The sequence below is a fragment of the Patagioenas fasciata genome, chromosome 3 (genome assembly GCF_037038585.1).
Source record: "Patagioenas fasciata isolate bPatFas1 chromosome 3, bPatFas1.hap1, whole genome shotgun sequence".
Lineage (NCBI taxonomy): Eukaryota > Metazoa > Chordata > Aves > Columbiformes > Columbidae > Patagioenas > Patagioenas fasciata.
Window position 1 is genome coordinate 60713737 of NC_092522.1, and position 20318 is coordinate 60734054.

Below are 20318 nucleotides of genomic sequence, written 5' to 3' on the forward strand. Positions count from 1 at the left end.
ACTATAATTTCTTCATTGTTAACTGGTCTATGCTTACAATATATGCAAGGAACCTGGATCTACTTTACATAAATTTAGAATACCTAACAGTAAGATAATTTAATAAAGCTCAATTTAGTAATTCTCTGATTTTTCCAAGATATTTCTTACAAAGACTATCAAAAAAGTAGTCTGGACAAGGTTTTTCTACACTTTCATGACCTGGCAGGAAACATATTCTGTGTGTTTTGCTAGCACAAACCAGATTTAAATATTTAAAGCACCCAGTAAAAAAAAGTCTCAAATGGTAAAAGACACCACACTAACTATGCAGAAACAGAATTTTGAGGATTCCTGTCCTTATTTAGCACTACCTTAATAAAAAATAAAAGATGAAGAGCAATTTGCGTATCTGGTAACATTTCTACATCATGTAGCTTCAAATGAAAAGCCTACTCATGAAATGCTGCCTTACTTACTAAAACTATCCCTGAAAAATAAAATTAAACATATTGCTGACGTTTTTGCTGAAGTTTGGTTTGCTTATTTTTTAAAACAACTGTCCTGAAAGGCAGTTTAAGTACCAGCATATAGTAAATAACATACTTTTCAATTCCTTTCAAAAAGAAAGTTCATTGATTCTTTCTGCCTACATCAGTATTTAAAACTACCTTCATTATTGTTTCAGAGGATGTCTATCAAAAAAAATATAATAATCTGCCATCAGTACTATTCTCTGAAAAAAAACAGGTTGCAAAGTCTAACAATGCAATCAGACAGGCACTTCCTTAACCTCTGCAGTGGAAATGAAACAGACCTAATGACAATGCTTGCTATGCCAATTCAAACAAGACAGTCTTCACTTCCCACAAGAGCAATCTAACAAGTGTTAGGCCGTTCATTCCTGCTTCTCAGCTACAGAAGGGACAACTTAACAACATCCACCTCTGGGCACTAGCATGTTAAATCAGTTCAATCACATCACCAGGAACATACCTGTGCATGGCACTGCTCAAGGAACACAACAATGCCAAGAATACACTCATAGAATGGAATCACAGAATAGTTTGGGTTGGAAGGGACCTTCAAAGGTCATCTAGTTCCACCCCCCTGCAATGAGCAGGGACATCTTCAACTAGATCAGGTTGCTCAGAGCCCCGTCCACTCTGGCCTTGAATGTTCCCAGGGATGGGGCATCTACCGCCTCTCTGGGCAACCTGTGCCAGTACTTTACCACCCGCATTGTAAAAAATTTCTTCCTTATGTCTAACCTGAATCTACCCTCCTTCAGTTTAAAACCCCTTGTCCTATTGCAATAGGTGCTGCTAAAAAGTTTGTCTCCATACTTCTGTAACCTGATCTGTTTTTGTAGGTTTTTTCCCTCAGTTCTCAAAACTTACTTTGTTCCTATTTTCAAAACATGGATAGCATCTGAAACTGCACTAAGTAAACCATGCTGGAGTTTAGCTAACTAGGCAACATTTTTTCATCTGCCATTAAAATTTTAGCAAGGCGTGAAGCAAAACAAATATTCTGAAACCTAACCTGGAATACAATCAAGGTAGTACCTGGCAGTTCTTCTAATGATCCTCACTAGCAACCACTCTCAATGATGACCTCAGGAACAACTATTTGTTTTGTTCTTCAGTATGCTATAATATACAATTGTGCTTTTCAGAAACACATATTAAAACTCCATTATCTGCAAAATCTGTCACAGGAATTGACATGAAGAATTAGACCAGCAAAGCTGGCCATGTAAAGGAATATTAAACACATTTTAGTACACAAGTCACATGCTGCAAAATAACTTTTTGTTCTTAGAACATAAGTATTTATATTTAACCTCTATCAGTTATCAAAACATAATGGTAATTTTTCTTCTGTTTACTGCTCAAAAATCTGAATAATTTTCCATTTTATTAGCACCTTTTGCCTAGTGTTTTAAATAGATGGCAGGGTTAGATACAAAATGATTAAGTATTCCGCTCTTCTAACACACTTGTCTCCTAGATCTCCAACACTTTCGCATCCAACCTCCCAGCCTGCAGATCATGTTGGCAGAGAAGTTCATGCAAACTACTCTGTGCAGTTTTACTCAAAATTAGACACTGACAAAGATTTTCTAGTTAAACTGAAAAATGACTCATTTTAATGGAAGTGGGCCAGGAAGTACCCAACCCACATGGCACACTTTAGGTTAAGCGCTGGGGAAATTGAGGCAAGGTTAAAATTCTTGTCCAAAAAACAAGTAACAATTATATGAATTTAAACTACTGAGAGATAAAATGATTTGCTCGACACTTAAAAGTGCCATTTTTACTGCTGTGGATATCTGCCTATATCCTCCTTAATGGGCCTCAGAATTCAGTATATAAAATAACTGCTGGTTTTTATCAACAGTTTTAATCAATTTAAGCAAATTATATCAGAACTGCGTGGTCTGTAGTAATAGATCTACACTTACATGACTCATGCCAAAGCAGCTGTGCTACAAGGAAACAGAGAAGCAGGAAACTACCACCAGCAAGAAATCCAAAGGTATTTTCTGCCTGTTATACTAGCAAAAATGAGCTTGACAACAAATAATATAGCACGTTGTTTAATTTTCTTACTGTTAATATCAAGTTATCTTCATTGATTATAAAGCACAAGGCTCCATTCCATGACAGCATCTTTCCCTTCTGTTCATCTTATGGCATATACACTGAGACTTTGTTTGATACTTAGGCTCTTAGCTTCAAAAAATCCAGCGAGGACATCAAACTTTCGAGTGCAAGATATTTTCCTTTCAAGAACATAAATCCACAGATACCTAAAATATCAGTAGCAAGTTATAGAATCATAGAATGTTGTGAGTTGGAAGGGACCCACAAGAGTCGAGTCCAATTCCTGTCCCTGCATATGACAACCCCACAGTTCACACCATGTGTCTGAGGGTGTTGTCCAGTCTCTTTTTGAACACTGTCAGGCTTGAGGCCGTGACATCTCACTGGGGAGCCTGTTCCAGTGCTCCACCATGCCATGTGAAGAACCTTTTCCTAATGTCCAACCTAAACCTCCCCCGGCACACCTGCCTGCCATTCCCTTGGGTTCTGTCATTGGTCACTAAAGAGAAGAGTTCAGAAGAACCTACCCTTCATTCTTCCCTTGCTAAGGAAGCTGCAGACTACAATGTGGTTTCTCTTCAGTCTCCTCTTTCCAGGTTGAACAAACCAAGTGACTTCAGCTGCTCCTCATATGGCTTCCCCTCCAAACCCTTCACCAACTTTGCAGTCCTCTTCCAGACACTCTCTAGCAGCTTAATATCTTTTTTATCCTGTGTTGTCCAGAACTGCGCACAGTGCTCCAGGTGAGGCCGCACCAGTGCAGAGCAGAGCGGAACAATCACCTCTCTCGCCCAGCTGGCAATGCCATGCTTGATGCACCCAGGACACAGGTGGCCTTCTTGGCTGCCAGGGCACATTGTTGGCTCACGTTCAACTTGCTGTCAACCAGAACCCCCAGCTCCCTCTCCACAGAGCTGCTCTTCAGCATCTCATCCCCCAGCCTGTGTGTACAGCCATGGTCACTGTGTCCCACGTGCAAAATCCGGCACTTGCCCTTATTGAACTTCATGTGGTTGGTGATTGCCCAGTTCTCCAATTTGTCCAAATCCCTCTGCAGGGCCTCTCTGCCCTTGAGAGTGTTGACAGCTCCTCCCAATTTTATGTCATCAGCAAACTTACTAAGCAATCCCTCAAATCCTGAGTCTAAGTCATTTATAAAGACAATGAAGAGAGCTGGCCCTAAGATGGATCCGTGTGGAACCCCACTGGTGACTGGTCACCAGCCCAACATTACCCTATTTACTAGAACCCTTTGAGCCCAGCCTGTCAGCCAACTGCTCACCCACTGCACTGTGTATTTACCCAGCTGTATGATGGCCATCTTGTCCAGGAGGATACTGTGAGAGACAGTATCAAAGGCTTTACTGAAGTCCAAAAAGATCACTTCAACAGGTTTCCCTTGGTCAACTAGGTGGGTAACCTTGTCATAGAACGAAATTAAGGTTGTTAAGCAGGATCTTCCCCTCACAAACCCGTGCTGGCTGGAATCAACGACTGTGTTGTCGTTAAGATGTTTTTCAACAACTAACAGAACAATCTTGTCCATGATTTTGCCAGGCACAGAAGTGAGGCTGGCAGGCCTGTAGTTGCTGGAGTCATCCCTGTTGCCCTTCTTGTAGATTGGGACATTTGCCAGCTTCCAGTCACCTGGGACCTCTCCAGGTTCCCAGAAGCACTGAAAAATCACAGAGGTCTGGCTATGATGCCAGCCAGCTCTTTAAGCACCCTTGGATTAATTCCATCAGGCCCCATCAACTTGTAGGGATCTAGCTAGAGTAGCAGATCTCGTACAAGTTCTGGATTGACTGGGAGTTAACTGTTCTCACAGCCATGGTTTTCTAACCCAGGGCTATGGGATCCCTAAGTCCATCATCGGTGTTGAAGACCAAGGCGAAGAGAGCATTAAATGTCTCAGCTTTGTCTGTGTCCCTGTTAAGAAGATGACTATGCTCATCAATTCATGGGACAATGATATTTCTAGTTTAGCTTTTGCCATTAATATATTTTAAAAAGCCTTTTTATTGTCCTTCACAGTACTGGCCAGCTTTAATTCTAATTGAGCTTTGGCAGCATGCATTTTCTCCCTGCAAGCATCATCCCTGTACTCCTCCCATGCTGCCTGACCTAGCTTTCACTGACCATGTAATTTCTTTTTTCACTGGATTTCAAGAAGCTCAACCAAGCTGGCTTTTTGCCTCACCTGCTAGATTTTCAGCATTTTGGAATTGCCTGGTCCTGTGCTTTTATTAGGTGGTACTTAAAAAACAACCAACACTTGTTGGCAGCTTTCCTCCTATTAGAAAAGATTTTGAACCAGACTGCTTCATGATCACTGCGGCCAGGGGAGCCACCAGTCGCCACTTCTCCCATGAGACCCTCTCTGCTAGTGAGATGCTTTAGGAATCTTCTGGTCCTGTTGGTGCCAGTTGTGTGATATTCCCAGTAGACATCTGGCAAGTTGAAGTCCCCCATAAGGACAAGGGCAGATGACTTGGAGGCCTCGCTTAGTTCCTTAAAGAATAACTTACCAGTGTCGTCATCCTGGCTGGGTGGCCTATAGCAGGCAGCCAAGACGACATCCGCTTTATTTGTCTGACGTTTCATCCTTACTCAAAGGCTCTACACTTTGCCATCGCCAACTACCAGATCCATGCGCTTCAGCCCCTCTGCCTCTCCTACCCTACCTATCCCTTCTGAATATCCCCATCCATCATGGTGCACCAGTCACAGAATTCATCCTACCAGGTTATCCTAATGCCAATTACCTCATAATATGATATAATATGATACACAATATAATAGTTATATATTACCTGCATTAATACCTTACTTAAGCAACTCCAGAGGGCCAGAAAAAAGACACGGATTTTTATTATCATCCTTTCTCATCATCATAAAACAAAGCAGTCTCTCTCAAATGAGTTTGTCATGATGACAAATTAATTGTAGAAACACAAACAGAAACTATGAACAATTTTGTCTTCAATGGAAGACCTGTGTTTAAACAGATGGAAGAACAAGAACCAAGCGATCCCAGAATATAAACTCAATAACTATTAACACGGATCATTCCATGACCTTGAACAACATATTCCATTTCCTAGTGTTTCTCAGCATCCTAAGTATAAGGAACTTAAGCATGCATGGTATTTTGCATCTCATTGAGCTATGCTGGATGCAGAGCACTATAACCTGCATGTCACTGATGGTGTATGTGGCTGGTTACAGCTATATAAAGTACAGAGTGCATTCAGGTTCTCACTCAGTGCTAGATCAATTTTTTCACTGCTGTCACAAAACTTTGTATCTCACCCATCATAATTTTGCATTTTACACCCCAGTCCATTAGCCATATTTTGCAACACAGTCTAATCTCAAATGACATGAAGTCAGTCCTTCTGGAAAACAGATCTGGATTTTCTTAATGCCTGAAACCACATGAGCTCACAACCGAATTAAGAAATCTGACTTATTTCATACCAAATGTTTGGTTTTGGTGTTCTCTAAAGCCACCTACTGGGAACACTTCAGTACTTGTCTTGAATCTTGATTGCAGGGATAGAGGAATAACAGCACAATATGGTCTTCTATGACCCCAAAAAATGACAGCAGACATGCCACTTGCATATACAATTATATTAATTTACATATCAAAAAATCCAGAACAATTTTTTTCCTATTAGTATTTTTACTTCGAAAGATTAAAATTAAAACAAAACACGTTTAGGTTGCACAGAGAAAACCAGATATTTACAAACACTGGAGTAATTAGATGGAAACTCTGTTTTCAGACTGATGTGCAATTCCTTTTACTTTTTTTTTTTTTTAAAAAAACAAGTGAGATGTGGGTAAGAAGCTATACTGCTTTCATAAATACAAAGCAAAAAGTCTTCCAGCCTCTATGTTATATTATGTTCATGTAATGGCAACAGAGTCTGAAAGCATTGTGGACTAAGTCAACCTAACATCAACTGATCTAGAATTAACATGACTACATAGCAGACCAGTTTGGCCTTCTTTGAGAATCTAAAATCTAAAATCACAGCAAGTCCAAGAGCAAACTGAAACAGGACTCAAGTGATAACTTTTTACAGACACAAGACTGACAGCAATTCATTAATAATTCTGATACCAAGTATTGTTCAAAAAAACCAGTCAGTTTCCATGATCTGGACAAACCCTCACTGTGTTTTAAGTGTCTAATCACAACTGTAAACAATGCTTACCTTCCATTTTCCCGTATTTCAAGGAAGGTGTCTTTTTAAGAAAATATTTTGATTAAGAGGGCAACAGAAGTAACTACGAGTGTATTTCTTGAGATGATTAAAGGGTAAGGCAAAACTAACTGATGAAATGGTGAATGAATGAGCGTGAAAGAAGAAAGATATTTAAAAACAGAAGAGTGCTGTGGAATCTATTCATATTGAAGAAAACAGACTTCAGAAAAGAAAAGATTAAGTACCTCAAGGAAATATCTCCCTCCGTAAGAAATTTTAAAATAATAATATTTATGTGCTATGGAAGGATCAGTGTAGATTATTAACTCAACATTAAAATTCATAATTTACAGCCACACAAACTAAAATTTGAACCAATTCTCTCCGTTTTTAAAGCCTACTAAGTTTGGTCTTGCACTTCTAAACAGAAGGTTGCACGTCAGTAAATTTTTGTTCAACTTAGTATCTGTAAAATGTTGAGAGAACACTAATATCTTACCTCTGCGACTTCTTTTTGAAAAGTCAATGTCATCTGTGTCCTGCCATAAACAAAAGGTCCATCCTTTTTGGAAATATTTTCAAGCCATTTGATTATTAGAGGAGTTGAAACACTGAATGGCAGATTCCCAATGATATGTATATCTGGTGGCTCTGTTAACATTTGATAACAGCTGTCAAAAATCTTTTTAGAAGATTTTTACCATGAAGGAACACATAAGAAATATACATGCACATCAGCCTAGACTTAAAATATTAAAACAATTTTTATCATGTCACACCAAAATCATGCCTTTCCATTTTTACTTGTCTTACACTGACAAAACTGTGTTACTGTTCTCAGCAATTAGTTGGAAAAAAGTGGTTAGGCTTGGTTCTCATTTACATTTGCCTAAATCAGCAGCTTTCAGCTGATTTCAGGTGATTTTCAGATGATCAGTAGATTTCAGCTGAGCTACCCCAGAACAGCAAAACTTTAAAGAGTGTTTCCATTGTTTTAAACTATGACTACTCTCTGTCCCCTTCTAGAAAGGGAGAAAGTTAGCTCTTCTCTCTCTTCCTACCTCCAAAATGTACCAGAAGAGAATAATAGCTGCACAAGGTGAACTCTCAAATACATCACCATACTTAAGACCAACTGAGAAGCCTTAAAAATTAAATAAACCAAATCCAAATACTAACCATCGTCCCAGTTCTTTTTCAAGTGCTTTGGAAAAGCTTTCTCCATCTTATATGTCAGGATATCTCCATGAACAATGCGCACTTTTCCTGGAGCTGCTTCAGATAGTATCTGTTTTTAAGTGAGTAGAATTCACAGTGAGTATTAACCAAACCGATGGCCAGTTTCAGCCACAGCAGGAATGAAAGCATTGCTATAGCTTCAATATACAAAAAAGCACAATAGCATTTAAAATTGAGCACACTATTAGCAAGTATTACTTTCAAAAAGCAAACACTAACAAAAAAGTTTAATGTGTGATTCTGTAAATGCTTCCTATTCACAGCTGTACAATTCTTAACAGGGAATTTAAATCTGAAAAGAATGCCAAGAATCTCTTCAACAAGGATAATTAACAAATCCCAGGCCACTAACAGGACCCACCTGATTTAAGTCATAACACAAGCAGTGGGTTTTGAAGAGTTTTTAGATCCATTACCTATGGAAACAAGGCTCATGTTGTTTATTCTGTCTCCCTGCAGCTGTAGGATCTGTTATCCAATTTTAGCCATATGTGATACAAGGCTGCAGAAATATTCAGTGATTTTTAATTTTACATAAAAAAGGGGGGAAAGATTCTCTTAATACTCCCTGTAGTAGTCTGAACTCACACCATTAGAAACCAAGGAGTTCCTAAAAATGAGGGAATGAGTACCAGGAACAGCAGTGAGAATCTCAAAAATGTCTATCTTTTTAGACATTACAAAATCCACTCTCTTGTCAATTTCTCTGCACCACTTCTGCAGCTTACCTAGTATTTAATAAAGGCTGAAATGCAAACTCAGAAGCGGTCGTACTTTGATGACCAACTCTTTAATTTCTGGTGTCAGTTTATACAATCAAAATTAGTTAAGTTTTTTAGTGCTGTAGTCATCTTCTCTCTTATGGAATGAAACTATGCACACACAGTACAATTCAAAAGCAAAGTCAACTTTTACAAAGATAACATTGGGGATATTTATTGTTCCTAAGTCAGAATAATGAAAAACGGCTTAAAGAACTATTTTGCTTTTGCACAGATGTCCAAATCCATGAACAGTTAAGTGCTAGTGGCTTTGCTGCTGAAATAAACCGCTCATCATCATTAGTTCCATCTTCAATCTGAATCATGTTTATATGTTCAGGGATACAATCAGCTTTTAGAGGTCTTTGAGCCAAAGGAAAGTGCTGCTTTCTCACAATGTTCACAAAATGTTTGCATGATTTTTTTTTTCGAGTAAAAGGCATCTTTTTTTCCATCAAAATGGCCAAATTTTGTGTGGAGTGCTAAAAACCAAACCAAAACAAAGACCTCAACTAAAAACTAAGTGTTCCTACATGTTTTAAGTGCAATTATTTCCAAATAGAAAAAAGAAATCTAACCTCAACTCCAAAACACTTACAAGATTTTTCAGCATTACAATAGCAATTATATGGCATAAAAATTCACCGATTTGCCACAATTTGTCAAATCTTTCTTTGAAGCTGTTATAAATGCTATAACAGGATGAAAGATAATGCAAAAATCAATAAAGTTAGAAAATAGCATAAGGGGAATCAGACAGCTGCCTACACAATAACGGATTATTAACACGTTACAAAGCTTTTTAATAATAGTTTTCATGTCAAGAAGGGTTTGGGGTTTTTCTGAGTAGCACACTGAATATAATTGAGAACTGCGTCTAATTTGTGAGCAGAAAATCACAGTTTTATATTGCTAATTCGAAATAAACACACAGAAACCCACTGAAATTGTCTGCATTTTAAAGCCAGTGTATGCAGGCAGCACAGCTCCAGGAGCTTTTGTGCACCAAGCACATGAGCCAGGTTACTCTTCATCATACAGATCCTCTTGTTCTACACACACAACCAAAAGGGCATGAAGAAAACATAAGGAGCATAGTTTAAAAAATAGCATTCCTGTAAGAATTCTACATTCAATCCATTCTCTGGCTGAGAGCGCCATTTCTCTCCTCATAAATCTTTCCAGCCTAACAACTATTGGGGCATATGGCATTAGGGAGGTTGCGATTCTTTAAGAGCGAGACAGAACTGACAGGATCTCAGCTTGAGTAAACTGTTACTCTGTACACATATGTTCTTCACTATCTTTCCATTTTGCAGTAAAAAGGATCCCAACTTCAGTTTTGTGACAGAGACCACAGCCCGAAAAACAACTAATGAAAAACGCTGTACGATTTACACCAGTGATTTTATAAGTATCTGCAGAGACATTTTTAAGTAATAGTTTCCAATTGTTATTTTAATATCTGACATTTTTTGTTATTCAAATCTCAAACTTTTTATAAGCATTTGGTTTTGACAGGCCTTTTAATAGGAAACTAGAAAAAAATAGGTATTACAACCCACATTATCACAAAAGAAAGATTGATTCTGTTAATGTATGATCTTACTTGGAGGTAAAAAAAAACAATACCATATTTAACACAAATGGAGGTAACATATTTCTTGTTCACTCACATTTACTATTACTGAGTTATAGCACCTTTATATTCAGTAACCTCATTCAGACATATTTCTACTGTGAAGAGGTTGCTAATTAAAAATAATGACTGATGTTAATTCACTTGCATAGTGAGGATAATTACATACCAAAAGCTCATTACAGACCCTGAAAAGTACACTTCTATTCAGAGAAATCTGTTGTTGTGGCTGCGTTTTGGAAGACTAGAAAAATTGTCTACATACTTAAAAAATTCTGTTAACTAAAATATCATTTGATGTCAAATTTTTTCCAATCCCAAACCAGTTCTTAAAATCTAAAACAAAAACGTAGATTTGCCTCACTCAAGAAAAGTGAAAATACTAAGTTTTCATACTTCATAAGGTGAAGATGGCATACTATAAATTATGAACAGCTAATCCTACTAAGATATAGCTACATGCGTATTCAGGTTTAAGGATATGCATTCATTCGCAATTTTTATTATTATTATGGTCCTACAAAGAGATGGTATCAGCTCCCAAGTGAACTACCTATTTACTTTCACTGCTGGTTTTCTAGAGAAGACACAGTGCAATATAAGGAAAGCATTTTGAATTGCTACAATTTGAGGTTGCAGAAGCACAAGAAAACACTCAAATCTAAAGAGATTTTTTACTCCGTTTTTCTTGCTAGATTGATGCAGCCAAATTCCATAAACATGTAAACTTAAGAGTGACACAGGTAGGTGGTATTTGAAAAGTGACACAATGACTTGCGAACTTAAAAAGAAAGGACCAAACATTTAAGAGTTTTTCTTTTGAAAATGTAAAATAAATGCTTGCTTTAATCTTCTATATCTGGATATTGATCCACATTAAACTATATTAACTGGAGATACACATTCACAATTTTATAAGCCTTAAAGCATAATTATTAGGATTAAAATGAAAAATAAGACAAAGTGACATTATGTTCAGCCTTCAAACTACTATTTCAACTGTTAAAGTATATGAAACATCCCAACACGAAAAAAGCAGGCAGGCCTCAGCCTTAACTTAGCTGCAGGATCAGATCCTGAAAATACAAAGTGTATTTAAATGAAAAGGCATATGAGAAAGCAGGAACAATTAGTGCTATACAATGTATTTCCATCTTCAAGCAAATGATAGCTGCGATTTAAGCCAAAGAAGCAAATGTATTTTCAATGCTAAGATCTCAACAAGACACTTGGAACCTTTCTATATTCTTAAAATGTTCTTAACTAGTCTTGTGGATACATGTATACAAACTATTGTCCAGATGGTACCTGCAATCCTGGAATAAATCGAGGATCTTTTTCAATTAAAAGGAGTTGTTCAACACCAGCACTGAGAATGGATCTGGTAATTCCTCCTGGCCCAGGGCCCACTTCGCAAACATGGGCATTTTTCAGCTCACCAGCTTGTCTCACTATCTTGTCTGCAAGATACAAAGAACATACTAAGCCTTTATTCTCCAACAGATCCAGCTCACTAAGATAAACTCATTGTTTATTGTTAAAGTACAAGTGTGCTTATCTCAGAACAGACACAAACAGTGACACATGCCAGCTACATGATCACATGCCTGCTAGAATGGACAGGATTCATATTTGTTTCATACAAGATACACTGAACCGTTTAAAAAAAGACTATTTTCAGTTTAATCTCTTTAATAAACATTGTTGCTCATTACAGAATCAAATAAAAAGAGAATATTACTTCTCATCCATAAGCTAGCAGTACTATTCTCCTTCTGCAAGCAAGGTGTTCAAGGTCCCAAAGTTTCACTACATACCTTTATAAAGTTATTCCACTACAGTACCTCTGTTTCGAGGAAATTTAAGGAATAAAAAAAGATGCAGTGAAGCTGTACTAAGATTACAATATGTAAGAGTTGGAATACAGGCAATTGGTAGTTAAAGAAAGTGGGGCAGTTGAATGATGAGGAAAAATACCTGTACATAAGCTGAAGGATACAACATCAGAAGGCATTATAGCCAGGAAAGAAAACAGATGACTTAAAAAAAAAAAAAAAGAATTAAAAATGTAGCTAATGTAACAAAAAGATCATTAGGAAGCACAGAGAGAAGGATGCTGAGAGAAATTATGCTGCTCACTCCAAAAAAAAAATAGCTGAGGACATGTCTATTTGTAAGGCTTTACTTGCTGCATGCAGACATTTTCATTCCAGAGTAAGACTCCAGTTATTCCAGAAGTAGAACTGAATTTCATGTTCACAACCTAAATCTTTATCAGCCTGAATCTTCCAATTTAATCAAATAATAAGCTACATGAAGCTGGTACTGCATTTATTACTGCAAAACTTAGCTATCACTAGGACAGTAAAGAAATCACTGATTAAACAGTGACAGCTTTGTCACCCATTGCCAACATGAAGCTGGAAAAAAAATTGTTCAGAACAATGTAACTGGTTCAAAAAAGCTACAACATTTCTGATAAACTGAGACAAATGACCTTCCTAGCCACAGCATATAGTAAATTAAATTGCACAATGAGTTACAGTACTTTCTATGATACATGATAACCTGAAAAAATACTCATTTTTTAATCAGACATAAACTATCATTGTAGCTGAACGGTAGAAGTACTACTAAAGCTTAGATATTTGCATTTCAATCAATAACCCATATTTTATATAGGAATATACTTTGTACCTAAAAATTACTCTGTAATTTAAAAAAAATATTTTCCAGGAATTTACAAGTAAAATCAATTTGTCTAAGCTAAAACTACTTTTAAAAGAAGTCTTTAAAGGTTTAGCATTAAGCTGTCATTAGTTTGATAGGTGTCATGCAATCACCTCTTTAGCTAGAATCTGGATTCTGAAGAAAACCAGGACACATGTTTTCTAGTAGCTAAAAATATAATATTTAACCTGTCAATCGCAAATCCAGTAGAAAGTTCTGAGAAAGTTGTTTCTGTGCTTTAAGGCGAAAGAGTTTAATAATCTCTCCAATAGTTGGCAGGGGAGGCAGACGGAAAGCTGCCACCTTTCCTGGAGCAGCCATAAGACAAAACTCTCGTTCCTTCCTCCTGGAGAGAAATTGAAAAGGTGATTCTAGTATATGTAATAAATTCTAATATGCTTAATATTAAATACTAAGCTTACAATCTGAGACATTTCATTACCCAAGTGCTGAATTTTAGACATCAGTATTTTGACTACTGTATGCAGTGCTTATGCTAAGTATGTACTAGTGGGCTTTGGGCAACAGTCTCTGCCAAACCCTCGCATAATTGTTCAGTGTCAATCTTTCACTACTTTAGAAAGTGATTATTAAAGATTCTCTGCTCGAATTCGTGGCGTCACATAAAGACAACACCCTGAGGAAAGGTCGCCCTCTGCGTTTTCGACTCCAGCGGTCTCACGGCAGGGCCGGCTGAGGGCAAAGCTACGCAGCGGCGAGACCGGCGAGCGCTCAGCGCCGACGCCACTTGACGGGGCCAGGGGCACCGGATGAAGCATGAGCCGTTCCTCTAGCCAGAGGTACTGGGGCTCCACTTCGCAGAAGCCCAAACCCCCCCACCTCCCCGGCAGCCCCTCCACTGCCTGCCCCCACCAGCGCCCCGGCCCCGCCAGGCTCAGGGAGGCCCCGCCCCCTGGCCGCTCGCGCCCCGCCCTTCTCAGCCCGAAGAGCGGCGCCGCAGCGCGCGCGCGCGTGTGCGCTCGGTGACGACCCGCGGGAAGCGGGGGCGCGCAAGGCCCAGGAGCGGGGAGGAGCAGAGCGCGGAGCCGCCGCGCAGACTTCTCCCCTACGTTTGCGAAAAGAAAAGCGCAAAGCAGTCTCCCGGCAGCGCCGCGGTCGCTTACGGTGCGGAGCGGAAACTAACCCGGAAAAGGAAGTGCTACTCCTCTGCCTTGATGTGTCCGCTAGAGCCGCGTGCGGCTGTTCAGCGCTTTGGTTGGCTCTGCCCGGGGAGGGAGGGTCGCGCACGCGCGTCAGGGCAGGAACGAACCACAGGCGCCGTTCCGAGTGCGCATTCGCGGTGAGGGCGCTGCCCGGCGTTCGTTGTTGCTCCGTGCGGGCCCGTGGGTAGCGGGGCAGCGCTGCCAGGTCGAGTCGGCAGCGGAGCCTGTTCCGCGCACACAGTGTAAACATTTCAGAAGACTCTTCGTTTGCCTGTGACTGCCTGCTGGAGGGGTTCCTGCTGCCTCCCCGCGGGAGGGCCCGGTGCAAGGCCCCGCGGGAACTGTAGGCCCTACTGGCCGGGACGGGCCCGGCCCAAAGGGTTATTCACTGTTGGTGTGCAATACCGGGGCAAAGATGATTTTGGGCAATAAAAAAACACATTGGCGGTCACCGTGGTTTCGAGTGTAGTTTATCCATTTCTGTGGTGACTCGATTTGTTAGATGCCTATTCAGATCGATAGTACTGTTATCCCCAGGCTGCAGGAACAGGCACGTGGTTGTTGGTGGTATGTGTTCAAAATACATAGAAGCTGAATGGAAACGGAGGTTCACAGATTTGCAGATCGGTGTGGAGTTGGACTTATAGATTAACAGCGGAGGTGGCTTTTTTGTCTGTTTTTAATTTGAGTAAGCCAATTACTAGGCCTTTTCTGTAACTAGTCTGGATGCTGCAGAAATGTTTCTCTCTTCTCAGTTCTGTGTATTTATAGATTAATTTTAGAGTATGATCAGAACATGTAGTTAATTTTCTTTGAAAATATGTTTCTATGTTTCTGTATATCTGACTTTTTCCGGTTGGAGCCATATGACACACATATCGTGATCGGACTGGGAAATTTGCATTGAAGAAACAGGTTTAATAATGGTGTTCTTATGAATAATTACGTTATATAAGCTAAGCAATTTTATGTTGCAACAGAATTTTACCTACAGTACACTATACCAATATATAAATGCATGTGTTCATATATATGTGTATGCATATTTATATCTTTGTATATATTTTTAAAACGTCCAGTTTTCTCATCCCAAAATTCATTGGTAGCATCAGAAGCCATTTTGGCAGAGTATTTTTGCAATATCTTTTGTCGCAGTGGGTTAAGGAAGTTGTCTCCACATCACTTTCGAACAATTGTTGGATTTAAAGGTTCTTTTTCTGTTTTGTCTTCATAATTCCATGCTTGATGATTCTTAGGGCAGTGCAAGTAAATACTAAGAAGATGTGTCCCGGAAGCTAAACAGTTACTAAAAAGCCAGAGATAATCAAGGAAATTGTTAGGTATATTTAAGAAAATGAAGACACTAAAAGATTTACGAAAAGTAATTCCTCACTCATCATAAATAAAGGGTGAAATTCTAAATAGTTTTGTGCATTAATGTAGCTTCTGCCATCAATAGCGTGTTAAATGGTAACAGCACATGCTGTAATGTATTTTAGTGTTGTCCTGTGAAGAATTAAGTGGAAGAAGGTTGATAAAAAAATATCTGCATTAATATCTTTTTACAGATGTGGGTTCAGTTGTGTCCTGAGGTCAATAAAGTTTATCACAGTAGGAGAGATGATATATGTGTGAACATTAGTGGAGTGAACAGGAGAGAGAACATGATGTGAAGGGGCCACATACCAAGAAAAATAAAAATTGATCCAATTATGCAGTAATTAAAAACACAGAGAAGAACTTTGCAGTTAGTGTCAGTAAGAAAATGAGCTGGCCTAGGTTTATTGTTTACATAAAATATAATATTAGAATAAAATGCCATGGTTCTGATCTTATCTGAAATACTGGAATTTTGAATTTGTAAGGTATAATGTATTTGTCTTGATTTAAAGTTGTTGTAAATGAAACTTAAAATGTAAGCTCCACCTGTTGGTGAAAATGTAGGATTTCAAATTATATTTGTTACTTTGCCTAATTCCAAAAGGACTTTACAAGAAAATAATGGTGATTTTTTAAAATTTGAAATATGAATAAATCTGAAGGAATATGGACTGGGTCATAGGGGGAGCAAGTGTGAAAATGGCATGGGATGAATTAGCTTTATGAGCAGCTGGGGCATGCAGGCTATTTTAACTCTCAAGCAAAAAAGATGCCAGTTTTATACTTCTCAGCACATTAAAAATTTTATGTCAAAGCATTGTTTTAATGATGCATTTCATACTTACCTGTCAGGCTGAGCTTTTTAGTCTCACAACCTCAAGTCTACTCATTATTTGTATACAAATATTGTTCTTTCTTGAAGTTCTTGAAGTTCTTTCTTGATTAGATGCACATGCAGAAGTTTCCAGGTATCTTGTGTGGCCATAAGTTTTACTGTAATAATAACAAGATATAATAGCTTTATACTTAACTACTTGAATGAAATGTAGTAATCTGTGCTAATAGGTCTACCTTTGGAAAACTTCTGGTAGAAAAATCATTTCATAAAGTGATAATTCCAGATTATAGTTGAAATGTTTTACAGACTCCTGAAGTAGCTATACGAGTAGTAGTTTATGGTTTGGAGAGTCAAGGTGGCCCTTAAAACTCATGAAGGGAAAGTTAAGCCTTAACTCATCACATCATCTGTTCATTTCTAGTAGGTGTCTCCAACTAAGTCTTACATATTCTGCAAGAGGAAAAGTGAGCCTTCCCAGCTTCCATCCACTCATTCTGCTTGTGCTAGCCCTTTAATTCCTCTGCAAGCTATACAGGACCTGCTGGAAGAGCACTTCCTTCTTATGATCCTAACATAGTTCACAGAAGAAATGTGAGAAAAAGAAACTGTAGGGAATTTTTCTGTTCCTGTGAATGTCTGACACCTACCTGGTGACTCTCCAGCCTCCTAATGGAAAATGCTTTCTCTCTTGATTTGTTGGAGTTGTCACTGGAAGATGTTTCTGTTTATATACCTCAAGGTCTGCAAGAAGAAGAATAAGCTACTAGAAGATCTTCTGCATTACTCTAGCTTTCATGTCACATCTCAAGCTCTGCCACTGTTAAAAAGGGGGCCTTCTAATGGCCTGCAATGCAATGTGTGAAAGGTTTGTTTTCCAGAGCTTGCTGTCCAGAGGAGAACCTTGAGGAGTCATTGTGGTGCTACAGGCAAGACAGTGACCCATAAGTGAGGAGAAAAAAAATTTGCTTCCAGCTGTCCCAGTGATCTGCTGCATGATCATTGGGAGATACCGTGCATGCTTCTGTACATTCATTGCTTTATAGCTGTCTTACCTGCTTTGAATGTGAGGTCTTTGGTGACAGGACTGACTTTTTGGTATTTGTGTAACAACAAAGGGTTATGAGCACCATGGTCAGGACAGTCCTTAAATATGTAGAAAGCAACTGGAATGTGGAGAGCACTACCATAAATAGCAATAATAAAACTTTGATGACCCCTCAAGTTAGACTTTGGGCAACTACATTTTGATGCTGGAGCTTGGCCCAGGAATCTATTAAAGAAGTTTTTAATTTATTTTTTCTTTCTTTCTTTCCTCTAGGGTGAGAGCAGTTGACAAAAAAAAAAAAAAAAAAAATCCAAACCAGAATTCTGGAATGCTAGTGAAATACTTTGTTTTGAGAATGGCAAGAATCCACCATCTGACTTACTTCATCATTCAATTGTGTCTTGACCTTAGAGAGAGAGCCTGCTAGTTTTGAAACCAATGAAACATTCAGCATGTTTTCCACAGATCAGTTAAATGCTGGGGAAAGACAAACTGGGCATCTGAAGAAGCTCAGACTCAGGTCCTTAGGTCATTTGAGCAGAGTCACCCTTATGGGACTACATGGCGTTCTTTTCTTGACTGCAGCTGCAGTTCAGGTTTGCCTGCCAGTATTGCAAGTATTGGAGCAAATGTTGCATCCATAATTTTGAAAAAGCACATGATAAGTGAAAGGTTTCCACAGTAATTCGGGAATTTCTGTGGCAGGTTTTAATTTTACAGACTTGCTGAGCTCAGTCATAGATATTTTTTATTTACTGGTTCTATGTTCAGGTTTTTACAACTTAAAAATAACCCTCTCTAAAAGGAAGTACAATATTGCTGGCCTAAAATGATTGTGTTGCTTGGGATGATAGTTACTAGTTTTATGTTACGGCATTGTGTTGTAGAAAACAGGTTTCACATCATGGTTTTGAAATGCCACATTCCATTCGAATTCTAAGACAGAATGAATCTATTTGACAACTATTTTACATCAACTTAAGGTAAACAATATGATGTAAATGGCCAGATTGCATTGAAAAATGATAAAGAAATATAACAAACACCCAAAAGAGAATAGATACAGAAAGTATTTTTTTCCACTCTTCTGGAAGTATTTTCATACCACAAGGCCTCTATTCTTCAGTTAGTTCTCAAAGACACTGTTTTATATTGTTTGTTAAAATATTTATTATTTCTATTACACTACTTTATAAGGTTTCTAAATGGATCTTAGGACCCCATTGCACCAGGCATGATACAAACATGACTGTACTTCCTCAAGCAAACTTCTGTGAACAGGTAAAATGCTGAAGAAAATAAATTAGCAAATGGGAAAAAGGTAAGATGACAGCAGAGAGATGTACATTTGCATAGTCACAGTAATTTCAGAAGCCACAGGCTGCAAAAAAGTGCAAAACTGTCGGAAAACATCTTCACTGTTAACTCTGTAGAGGATCTGTAAGATGGTTTCTTGCTCTTTGATGGCAGAGGCAATGCATTTTAGAATACCTTTTTTGAACTAAGTGTTCTGCTCAGTGCAATGGCTACACTCACTCAATGTGAAATAAAACAGAATATTACTACATGCATTTCTTCCCCTAGAGCAAAACAAACCCGTTTTGGGGATATTTTCCTACTTTTGTCAGTCTACCACTGTGGATTCATCAGGCCACGTTATGATCAAGAGCAATGTTTTCCTTGTTACCACTTCAATAATGTTGTGTAGCAAAAGCTAAACACTCAAGGAACAAAGACTCCTGATAACAGAAAATCTGGCAGAAATTTCTGTCCAGACTGCTGAGTTCTTTCGTAGCATTACACAGGAAGTACAAAGATCCATGGCTTTTAGTATTGCCGCAGCAGATGTCTAAAAATCGTTATATTTATTTTAAAACATTAGAATTTCTTTTAGTGCTTGATTCTTCTGATGTGCCTTTTGATTTGTGAGCCATTTAATCTACTTGGGTCACATTGTCAAGCTCTAACTGTAGCTGTCCACATTAGAAAGTTTATTTTTAGTTGAGAGTTTCAATTTCCACTTGGTCATACCATTGTAGATGCTAAGGCATTTAGAAAGAAAATCAGTTAATGCAAAGTTGGGGGTAAAGTTTTTAGGAATTACAGGAATTACAAGACTACTCTCACGTTATCTGCTGGCCTCCATAGAAATGAGGATTTTCATGCTGCAAGTAGGACACAAAAATACAAACCCAGACTCAGCACTGGCAGCTGCTGCACCATTATCACCCATTTATCATTGGGAATCTTACAGCATTGTGAAATATGGCTGTTTTGGTGCGCTTGGTCTTGTTCACTCAACACTCAAGTGTCCATCTTGGAGCATCCATGAAGGTAATCCTTGTTTGCGTCTTAATTAGGCTCTCTGGCAGAGTGTTTTTAAAATTGATGTTCCAGTTTTAAGCATTAAGTATCCCTAAGTTAAAGAAAAAAATATAAATAAAAGCTTTCTCACTATTTGAAACAGCTCCCACAAACAATTTAGTTAAAAGTACAGCACACTACCTCAGCTGAAATCCAGACTTTTATACTCCGATTGTAGATCATGAAAAATGAATACAAAATTACATGAACCTCTGAGAAACACATGAGATGTGTACTATCACGCATGTATCAGTGTTCCTCACCACTCTGTGCCTCCTTTCCAACAATCTAATTTATGGTCATGTAAAACCCAGCCACGGACTGGGAACAGCAGAGAGTCTGTATGTTCCTCAA

General features: G+C 38.5%; 1 protein-coding gene across 3 annotated transcripts in view; it reads right to left on the reverse strand.

The window, feature by feature from the left end:
- The window catches only part of TFB1M (transcription factor B1, mitochondrial), a 29446-nt gene extending 15047 nt beyond the window's left edge, over positions 1-14399 (reverse strand). The window contains exons 1-5 of one of the 3 annotated variants that reach the window (XM_065834593.2): positions 14319-14399; positions 13363-13520; positions 11753-11904; positions 7985-8093; positions 7305-7456 (exon numbers count right to left, since the gene is read on the reverse strand). In XM_065834593.2, the coding sequence (XP_065690665.2) occupies positions 7305-7456; positions 7985-8093; positions 11753-11904; positions 13363-13495 (546 nt within the window). In that variant the 5' untranslated portion in view covers positions 13496-13520; positions 14319-14399. Of the gene's footprint in view, positions 1-7304; positions 7457-7984; positions 8094-11752; positions 11905-13362; positions 13521-14244 lie in introns of all 3 variants that reach the window. The other 2 variants (XM_065834591.2, XM_065834592.2) reach the window with 2 other exon arrangements.
- Between the last annotated feature and the right edge of the window lie 5919 nt (positions 14400-20318).